We start from the raw sequence: 11,159 nt of genomic DNA, 5'->3' as shown, positions 1-11,159 counted from the left end.
TAAGCATAAGGGAGCAAGGCCGTGTTCTTCCTAAGGGTGCTGAAGGCTGGTTGCTGACATTGCAGCATCAGGAAGCGGTACGGGATGACCTCTGGCCATCAAGGACATCCAGCAACATCACAGGTGGAACACGTTTTTATGCCAAAACTAATTTTCCAAGAAATCAGAGCATTGATTTTACTTAATGAGAGAGTCTGGCAGGGCCCAACTCTGGAAACCACTCGGGAGATAACAACGTCCACCCACGCCGCCTCCCGACACCGTGTCAGGGTGTCACACCTCGCACCCCCACACCCGGGCCGCCTCTCGCAGCCGGCTTTCTGCGGCGCGGAGACCCGGAATTCGGCGGGGGACATGCTGCCCCCGGCCCAGGCCGCGGCTCCCGTTACTTCCATCAGGCAGAACGTCCACCTCTGCCTTCCCACCCGCAGCCGGCGCCAGCCCCCGTGCAACGGCCGCTATAGGCCGCCACCGCCACCCCCGCCCACCTCCGCGCCTGCGCAGAGGGGAAAGGTCGCCGCCGCCGCGCGCTGCTTCCCCTTCCGGCCGTGCCGGGGCCCCTGTCAACATGGCAGCGGCGGGCGAGCGGCGGTGGTGCCTCCTCTGGATGGCAGGTAACCGCTGGGGGCTGTGGCCTGGCTCCTGGCGGGCGGAGGGAGGGAGAGGGAGAAGGAGGGAGGAAGGAAGGCAGGCAGGCAGGGAGGAAAAGCGGTGGGCTACGGAGGCGGGAGAAGGGCCGAGGGGAGCGGCGGGCAGCGCTGCGGCGGTCGGGGGCGGGCAGCGGGGAGACTGGGGCTGTGGGAAAGCGTCAGAGGCATGAGGGGAGAGAAGGGCGCGCTGGCGTGGGGAGAGCACCCCCAGTTCGGTGCGGAGATCACTCACCGTGCACTTTTCCTTACCTCGCAGTGGTTGCGCATGTGGTGGCGTCCGGTGCGGGTTTTGTGGAGGATCTAGATGAGTCGTAAGTACTGTCTTATGGGGGTGTCTTACCTTATTACTTAAATATTGTTTTTTCTTTTCGCGAGGGGGATGATCCCAGACCGACAGCTTTGTGCAGAGTGCATTTGTCAAGAAAGCTACACTGAAAAAGTTTGTCGTGTTCTTAGCAGGAATGGCAGAAGGATTGTGGCCTGTATTAAGTAGGTGCAGTTCATGAAGCTGAGGAACACTTTAATTTTGAAATTTTTTTTAAAAGCTGTCATCACAGGTGCTGTTGCCAAAAACGTCCTCAGACTTCCTTGCTCTTTCCTGCTCTTTTGTAGAGTGTATATTTGTCGATTGATGCCTGTCCCAAATAAAAGCTGATTGCATTTAACCAAATTCTTCATTAGAGTTTGCTGGGTAGCTGCCTCAAGGAGTTGGGAGAATGAGTAAAAGTGCATTCATGCATGGCCAGAAACGGAAGAGAGAAGGAGGTCTGCAGGACTAGTTCATGGCTGCTTGAACTGCCAATTATATTCCAGTGTAAAAATATGCTTTTGCAGCAGTTTTAGCCCTAGGACTACGGAGGTGTTGAAATAGGTAGTCCTGCCCTTAACATGGCTGCGTAGTGTCATTGTTCGTGTACTGCCTTGCTTTAGCAGTTTGATGGCTGCGTACTTGCTGTTTCCAATAAAATCTAACTTTCCAAAATGATTTTTTTTTGTCAGATCAGCAGGTTGATCTAAAGTGCTACAAAGCAGCACAATTATTAGAATTGAAGTAGAAGGTACAGAAAATACTACCTGATAGGGGAGGAGAAGGTGGCATTAGATGGCTGCTTTATGACAGATTGAAGCCAGTCAAAGGTAGTGTTTTCATGAGGGTTCAATCCATGATAAATTGCATCATAGAGCTAAACAGTCAAAAAACCATTCACTTTTTAAACCGTATTGCTGATTCAGCATAAGCACATAATCATAGAATCAAATGAGTTGTAGTGGAATTATGGGGGAGGGAATGGGAACATATGGAAGAGAGATATATCAGCATCCCTGACTGGTGTGTAAAGTGTTGTGAAAAAGCAGCTGAAGCACAGAAATTGCATGGAGTTGATTTTCGAAGCTTGTTTTTGAAGCATGCCTCATATTTTCATGGACTGAAGATAAAGAGGATAAGTGAATAAAATAGCGTGTATCTGTGCTTCTGCATCGTGTTCCTGCATCATGTTTCCACAGGTGTAAATTTAAATGTAATCGCTGTTTTGGTGTAAAGAAGTGCAGTCACATAACTTTTTTTGAAATAGCTGATAAAAGAAAATCCTACTTTAGAACACTTAGATTTTTCAACTACCAAACTATACAGATGCCTGTATTTGAATTGGGAATAAGAATTAAGTGGTGAGTTGTTCAGGACAGGTTTTGCTGCTGTTTTTTTTTTTTTTTTTTCTTTTATTAGCTAATTCGAAAATGGTGAAAAAGGTCAGGAAAACAAAAAAAAATATTTGGGAGCAGTGACTGGTGAACATTTCAAGGTTTCCATTACTGAATATTATGGAGTTTTTGCTGTTGCTGGAAATTTTGCATTTTGTTTGAATTTTGGTAATTGTAAACACTGCCTGCTAGCATGAGGGCCAGGTCCCTTTCCCAACCTCACAAGATACTGGAAAACAAGTAGCAGAGAAGAACTAACACAGGTGCAAGTTACCCAGCATCACCCAGCTGGGCTGTGGAAGGGATGCAAAATAAGAGCTATGGTTCCTATCAGCTAATACGGATTGAACTGCTGGCTGCCTCAGATCAGCACTCATCTTGCAATATTTGCTGACTTGTTCCAGTGTGATAATGAAGCAGATAAGTAACCTGACTTAAAAGCAAATATTTTTCTGTCTGTGAGAATGCATTGGTGGCTCAACCCAGGATCAGAAGCATCAGAAACGGTGCAAGATGGGTGAGAAGGGAGATGGGGAGGAACAGAAACAGTAGTGGGGTTGATTTAAGGTCCTTGGAATTGTGGCTTTAGTCTTTAGTTTTGCTTCATGCTGGTTTCTTTTAACTATTAATGATTAAGTGGAGTATGTGGATTAAGTGAAGGTTGAGGCAACATTTGTTCGTGTAGTGCCAAATGTTGGGGAGTTGTATGTATTTGAGACAAATAATTTTGATTCAAGAATTTGCAACACCCATGTCATCTTTCCACCAGTATGATTGTGCCTGTGTCATCTGACAGAGGGAGGATTGCATAGGAGAGTTAAAGAGAGACACTGAAATTTTACGCTTGGAAATGTATTTACATGGCCTAGAAACAGCACCTTCAGAAAATGCTTAAGTTCCTATTTGTACAGAGATTTCCATTTTACTTTAACAGTGTGTTGAACTTTCTTAATATTGTCTAATAATTTAATCATTGACATAACTGAAACTAGAATGAGTTTAAGTAGTTGGTTTTTTTTCACACTTAAGATTTTAGTTTCTGTGGAAGTTGATTAAATAGGTGCTTGTAAATGAGTGGTACAACTTGAAATTTATTATTGTAAAAACTACAAAAATTGTTTATAATCTCATCATAGGCCAAAGTTATTAAATTCCATTGGAATGTTCTATATCCAGACACTTCCTTTCTATCCCTCTTTTCCTTGATGTCCACTGTTTTATGAGATTTCAGTCTACCTTTCTCAGTGCTTTAATGTCATACTGTGGCAGGGGGAGAACAGTTCATTGTAAATTCTTATTTTACTAACCAAAGGTGATGTTCTAAATTGAAGCACAACCCAGGATCTGGTGATTCAGTGGTTGCTTTCTGCCTCTTGCATCATGACCAGTTATTTGACATTGTAATTGGAAGTTAGCTGGAGCTTCATTAGAGTTCCCAAGAGATGCTAGGCTCTACCTAGTCATTAGCTCTGCAGCATTTAAGTGTGGTGAAGTATATTTTTAGTGAGGTGGTTGACTAAGCAGTTTTGTGAGTTAAAAATGCTTTTTTCTTGTAGCAGTTTTACGTTAGTCACTGCAAATACCTTTTTCTGCTGTACAAGCATTGCAACCTTGGTATACTTTGAATAAAACAAAAAAGGCTTGAATTTACCGGACAAATGCTGCAATTCTAAGTTTCAAAGACTCAGCGTTGTAATTAGATAATGATTTCTGAATTAATTTTTTGAACAGTAGGCCAGCTTCAGCATTAGTATTTCTTCAAGACCATTATAAATCTATTCAACTTTAAATATAATATAATTCATGTTCCCTGATTCTGTTTACTGCCAATGAGCCATTTAGAGGAACGCTGCATTTTGGGAATTGATGAGTTGGGCTATAACTTCTAGCAATTGGATCTTAACTTAGAGTGTAGATCACACACTTATTGTATAATTATAAATATATTCATCTTCTTTCACAATAAGAATGTTACAGTAAGAATGTTGCATTTTATAGCATGTGACATTACTTCCAGTTCTAGTCACTTCTATGAGGTCCATCTTTTACGAAAATAAACCTTACATTAAAATTCTGGTTTAATTTTCAAAGTAGAAGTAGTTAAGTAATGCAATAATTTATATGATCTTGTATTGACAAAAGTTCAGTGAAAGAAACAAAACAATTCTTTTATCTATGGTTTTATACCATGTTAATTGAAGACTTTGCCTATTTCACTTCACTTATTTATTTTCAGATATGTTGTATATTGATTTCTTCTTTTTTTTTTTTTTTCCCCTCCTAGGTTTAAAGAAAACCGTAAAGATGATATTTGGCTTGTAGATGTGAGTATATGAGAAGATTGGGAAGACCTGTTAGTGGAAATCAAAACACAAAATGTACAATGCTACACTCTGTAGTGAGGCTGCTTCACTGTTTGGAAAATCGTTTGTACATGGTGCAGAAAAATTACATGACAGTAATTCTTCTGACAGGATGGATAAGCAATCTGTCTATATTGTTCAGGATGAACCAGGAATTAGAGTATTGGATGCAGACAGGCTTCATCCTGGTTTTTACAGTCCTTAAAAACAGGAAGCAGATTACCTTACACTTACAGTCAGGAGGTGATAACTTCTGTTTGGAATTTTTACAATTCCATTTTGTAGTTATACAAGCTAATTTGTGTTCTAGACCTCTAGCAATAAAACATCAAGTATATGAGAGGCTTCTTTTACCTTTCTAACATATTTGGAAAGATTCAGTGCTCCTTATGTCAGAGGCAAGGAATTATTAAAAAGATTGAGCTTGTTTGGCAATGAGATAAAGTTCTTTTTAGCTGACCCAAATATGAACTGCAATTCCCAAATTATATAATTCAGATTTGTGATTTTTGAGTGGGGAAAACTATATACGCTGATTCAGAATTGATCGGTAATGTATAGAAAAACAAACAAAATCCAACTTGTCAACTCGTGACCCAATCTTATTATACCAAAACACTGCTATCTTCCCTATTAATTTCACTGAGGTGTTGCAGCAAGATGTAGGCAGAAAGATCAAAAGAAGTCTCTCAGCTCTGCTTGGTCCTGAGAAAAGGGGATCAATTTTACAGTATGCTTGTATAAAAGTAGTTGCTGCAAACCTGAAATCCAGAGGGCAGCTTGGAGAAGTATACACATATATATATAGAGAGAGAGAGATATAATATATGTATGTATTGTCCTTCCTTTCAAAGAATAGCATTCTCCTATTGGCAAATAAATTTGTATTCCTGAATAGATTGATAACATGCTATTGTAACTTTGAAAAAAAGACGAAAATATTCCAAAAGAGATTAAAAAAAAATGTTACCACAGACAAATAAGCAGTCATATAATAGTACAGCAATTGAATGTATTCTTTTCAAATTTGTGCTTTCTTACTAAAAGTAGCACCAAATCAAAAATGTTGTGTTTGTCACTCCAGCTTCATAATTAACTTCCCAGTTTTATTAGGACTTGAAGAACATCATGACTGGAAAATAAGTCTTGCTAATGTATTTGAGGGTTAATCATAGAATCAGCTTCTCTTAATTACTTCTCTTCATTAACTTCTGGGTTTTTTTTTTTTATTTTTTTAATTTAAATCAAATGCATTTACTTCTCAGTTTTATGCACCTTGGTGTGGCCACTGCAAGAAACTGGAGCCTGTGTGGAATGAAGTGGGCATAGAAATGAGAAACATGGGCTCTCCAGTAAAAGTTGGGAAGATGGATGCAACTTCCTTTTCTAGTAAGTATGGTTTGATTAGGGGTAGCTTCATGACAGCCTTTGTTTTGAAACTGTTCTAAATTTTTTTCATTACTCATTCTTCTGTGCTCTATCATATGTAGCAAATGTATGGAAATAGTCATTGGAGAACAATCTCCTGATCTTTTTCTTTCTAAGAGTGACAACGAGCTGTAGTATGCATTTTCTATCACACTTCTTTCTGCTTGAGTAGTGAATTTTTCCTGAGAAATGGAAGGTAAAAGCTTTTCAAAGATAAGCTTTTGATACTCTTCTTAGAGTACTGTTATACAAGCATCTTTGCAGTGCATCTCTTGACAGCATCCAATTTTAGGTTCCTTGTATTACTGTTGGACAAGTGCTTGTGTTCTTGCTTGCGGTTATTCTTTTCAGGTAATCAGCCCTTAAGCTGTTAACACCAAAAGCCTGCTGAAATCACTGAAGACATTACATGAGTGTTGAGCCAATTTCTGCCCATGTTTCTCTGTAAAAGAGCCTGAACCCATCCTCTTGACACCTGCCCCTTAGATATTGATAAGCATTGATGAGATCCTCTCTCAATCTTCTCTTCTCCACGCTGAACAGACCCAGGTCTCTCAGCCGTTCCTCCTAAAAGAGGTGCTCCATTCCCTTGATCATCTTTGTAGCGCTCCGCTGGACTCTTTCCAGTAGTTCCCTGTCTTTATTGAACTGGGGAGCCCAGAACTGGACACAGTACTCCAGATGTGGCCCCACCAGGGCAGAGTAGAGGGGGAGGATGACCTCACTTGACCTGCTAGCCAAATTAAAATGATCTTGTCTCAAACACCAATTTAGTGTATGTAGTTTTTTCTGTAAAAACACATAAATTTGACCTCATGTTTCATCTTAAAGATACTTACTTGCTAAAGAAAAGTAAGTCTGGAGAATTAAAAGTTTCAAGATCATGCAACCGGGTAACTTCAAAATTGGGAATAGATTTGGTGGATCTCTAGCTTATTAGTCATGTGTATCAAATTCTAAATCATAGAAATTATTTAAACCCTTACCCTGAAATATTTGCCTCTGTCATCCTGATACTAAATTTTTGTATTTGATACTAGAACATAAATGACACTTTGGTTCTGTTCTAAAATTCAGTTTTGCTTATTTAAAAACTATTAAAAACTGCAAGGGTTCCTTTGTGCCCCAAAAATGTTTTTCTTCTCAGATTTCTTATCAGTTTTATGAAGAATAGAGTCTGATAAATCTTTTGAAATAGTTTCATGCTTTTATTTTGAAGGTGGAAATTTTACAACATCTGGATATGAAAATCTCAGTCAACTCTGCTTAATGTCTTCCCAGTCTAAAGATTCTCTGAAATCAAAGTAATTCAGTCTTAAGAATATCAGAAGGAAATGCAGCTGGCACACATGGGTGACTAGGAAGGAACATGAATGGTTGGCTCTGCATAGTTTGTGTTCCTAATAGGAACGTGAAGTAGCGTGAAAAATCTGAACTTTGGGTAGCTTGTCATCAGAGAGTTGCTATCACAGCTGAACATATAAAGCATCCAATGTGTTGCCTCTGGTGGCTGTGTGGAATGAAGATACAGCAGTTATATCAACAGAATAGTCACCCGGTGTGGTATCAGTTGCATTTTCATGGGGGTTAGCCTCAGCAGTCTGCTGAATGTGGTCAAAGTAGGGATGTGTCACACCTGGAGCTTGCATTCTTGCTGCTGTTTGCCTACACTGCTTTTTTCGTATCAACAAGTGGAGGTGATGCTGTAAATAAGTCACTTCCATGATATTGGCAGTGTTTTAGTAATCTCCATTGCTGGGATGTTTAAAAAAATGTATTAAAAAGTGTCTATTTTGTAGTTTTCCTGACTGTGCTCAAGAGCTGTACAAGGAGAAATTAACTGCCTGTTGATAACTCTTGTGATTTAATGTTTTAATACATATTTTAGTGCAATCTAGTTCCGTGAGAGAAAAGGATCAGAATCAAATTGATCCTAGTATGCATATTTCTTAGCTCTGACTCCTGAGCTGCTAGTTTTATTTGTAGTTCCGTGCAATTAGCATCTTGATCCAGGCAAAGAACCTTAGGGTCGCAATTTCTAAACTGTTATTCAGAGCCCTGCACACAAGTCCTCCCACATCTGCTGCTCTGGCATGTAGTTGGTAGCTTCAGAATGTTTATGTTAAAAGGATTGAATCTTCGTGCATTTTTGAGTGCAAGGGTTGTTTATTATAGCCTTATTTTAGCCTTTTTTGAAGACTACTTAGTTTAACTCTTGGAAAACACTGAATTGACTGGAAAGTGTAGCTTAAGGTGGCAGTTACTATCTTCAAAACTGAAAGGATGGTTGCAAATTGTACTCTCATGGGAGCAAGATACAAGGTTTTAGACAAATGTAAAGTGGGAGAAAAAGTTCTGTGATTGTCTTTCTTTTTACCACTTCAGTAAGCAGCAGGTAAGTAACTGATTGCTTAGAAAGTGTCTATTTCAGGTGAAGTTGATGACTGTAGGCATTTACCTCTGCAGAATATGGTTTAAAAACTGACTTTTTCTAACTACTACAGCATGGTACTGCAGTTCTATTGTTACCTGTTACTGTAGAAAGAGTAGTAATTGTCTTTTTTATTTCCTTTAAGCATTAGTATTTACAACTCTACACGCATGATGCTTAATTCCTGCCTCTCATGTTTTCAGCCAATTGTATGTGCATATTAGATGCTTACTATCTTTTGGTAAAAACTGACCAAGCCTGTCTATTTAGAGGATTTTCATGCCATTTTACTTGTGGTGTAAGAATTGAGAGCCTATGCTGGGACCCTGTAGTACCTCTGAAAGAGGTCCAAAATTTAATAATGTAGCTTCATAACAGCAGCATATTGAAAGCAAGTAAAATAATTCATATTGAAATAAGTGGTGGGTTTTTTATTTATTTACGTTGCTTGAATGGTAAGCTGTTTTTAAAGATTAAGGTAGGAGAGCAAGAAAGTCTTGGTTCACTTGGGCATTAACACATTTCTTTCAGGTATTGCATCTGAATTTGGAGTGCGAGGCTATCCAACAATTAAGCTGTAAGTTGATGCTTCCTGTTGAATTTCTAAGAGTTACCTATCCTACCACCGATTTCATGACAGTAAAAAAGTGCTCTCTGCTTAAAAATCACAAACGACAAAAAAGCCCCAGAACCCAAACCAAAACCAAAGACATAGAAATACTCCACCATTTCATTTCAACATTATCTTTGATTTCTACTAGACTGTTTTGCTTTGAAAATCAGTAATATCAAGCTTCTTTTTTAGAAACAGAACTCTTAATGGCAGGTTGGCAAATTTGGAGTTCATTTAATTGCTGTTTTTTAGGCAACTGGGTAAAAGTATGCGTATGCAAGTATATATTTCAAATATGTGTATATATATTTCATTATCATTATTAAAATGAATTTCATGTACCAATTGATTTGACACCTTAAGAGGGATTCAGGCAGTAAGTGCCTACCTGAGTCTTCCTGTTGAGTTTTTTAAGTTGCTGATTGCATTTTCTTATTTTAATTGTCTCGCTCTTCTTTTCAGTGTACCTGAAAAGCTTATATAAATGACAGTAGTGGATATTATATAGGGTGAAGTGTGAGAGCCGTTGTTTGACAAAAGAAGTATATATAGATTTTTTTCTTCATGTACTTCAAAAAGAAAATCAATGGAGGACAACATTTATAGGAAAATACCAATCCATAATGGTATTATATGTAATTGCTTATAAAGTGTAGTATACAATCCATACAAGGTGATGTTAAATAAAGTAATCTTGAGTACTTTTTACTATGAACATAGTGGGTTTGTTAGCCAGTTATTGTTTAAGCAAATTATATTCCTAATATATATAATAAATCTTGTCAAATTAGTTTTCTCAAAAGGTGGCAGAGATGTTTAGCTTATTAATTTTTAAGGATAAAAAACCTTATTGGCATATAGAGGTAAAATTGGTTTTATGATTGCTTTTTTTTTCCTGTGAGCTTTCTAACCCTATATGGATTCAAAGAAAACCCGTTAGAATTAATAAAGCTTACTTGAATATTCTTATAATGCAAGCGTGCTGCATCCCCTGTCAGCAGAGTACAGTAAACTGACCAACACTTTATGGAAGCTTAATTTGGTACGTAAATCCAGAAGGTTTTGCAGGTCATTTGATACTTTTCCATCATAAAAAAGTGTTACAGAAGTTTATGTATTTGTCTTTCACAAGGACTAATCCTTAAGTGGTATATATATGCTGAATGTTTGGGGTTTGGTTTGGGTATGTAGGTTTTTTTGTGTCATCATAAGCAAATGTTCTAAATGGCCTGTATATTTACAGGGTGTGTGGGTGCTGTGCACTCTAAAAAAATAATCGTAAAAGAAAGTTAATTATTTTTAAAAGTCAGTAAATCAGATACTGTGTAAATAAGTTTTTGCTCTATAGTTGCATTGTATTGCATTATTGAGTTTCACATATTCCTGACCACTTCTTTTATCTGACTATTTGAAAAATTATCTTGCTTGTCACTTGCTTAAAGGTGACTGTAATAAACATGTGAAGATTGAGTAATTCTACATGTTCAGATATAGTCTAGTTGATTTTCATTCTGTTCTTTTCTTTGTCTTTCCTATTTATCTAGCTTGAAAGGTGACTTGGCGTACAACTATAGAGGACCTAGAACTAAAGATGATATAGTTGAATTTGCTAATAGAGTAGCAGGGTAAGTATACTCTTCTGTGAGATTGGTTCTGGTGACTTAAAACTTCTGTAGGATTTTGAGGTGGGCCAAAAAATAAATCTGTATAAAAAAAGAACAAGTCATTGACATGAAGTTAAAATGTGTATGTGTACTATGCCTGGTTGCATGTGAGTCTGGTGGTGAGTGGCGTGGAGAAGGTAAGTAGAGACTGGTTAGTCACAATCCCTTTTTTACAGAGCAAGAATTAAGGGCTTTTCAAAGTAGTGGAAGCTATGAGCAAATGAAACCCATAGAAGCCAGGAACAAGAATACTGACCTAAATTTTGGCTGATAGACATCATTACTAAGGCAGAATCTGTTTAATACTCA

General features: G+C 38.4%; 1 protein-coding gene across 2 annotated transcripts in view; it reads left to right on the top strand.

Moving 5' to 3' along the window:
* Positions 1-549: 549 nt before the first annotated feature.
* TMX3 (thioredoxin related transmembrane protein 3) overlaps positions 550-11,159 on the top strand; it is a 30,120-nt gene continuing 19,510 nt past the window's right edge. Inside the window, exons 1-6 of one of the 2 annotated variants that reach the window (XM_074146292.1) lie at positions 550-614; positions 907-961; positions 4,636-4,675; positions 5,980-6,103; positions 9,105-9,150; positions 10,731-10,811. In XM_074146292.1, coding sequence (XP_074002393.1) covers positions 569-614; positions 907-961; positions 4,636-4,675; positions 5,980-6,103; positions 9,105-9,150; positions 10,731-10,811 — 392 coding nt within the window. In that variant the 5' untranslated portion in view covers positions 550-568. The remainder of the gene's footprint in view (positions 615-906; positions 962-4,635; positions 4,676-5,979; positions 6,104-9,104; positions 9,151-10,730; positions 10,812-11,159) is intronic. The other variant, XM_074146293.1, reaches the window with a different exon arrangement.

Source organism: Numenius arquata, chromosome 4 (assembly GCF_964106895.1).
Source record: "Numenius arquata chromosome 4, bNumArq3.hap1.1, whole genome shotgun sequence".
NCBI classification, from domain to species: Eukaryota; Metazoa; Chordata; class Aves; order Charadriiformes; family Scolopacidae; genus Numenius; species Numenius arquata.
Note: the sequence above shows the minus strand (reverse complement) of the source record. Positions and strands in the feature narration are given on the sequence as shown.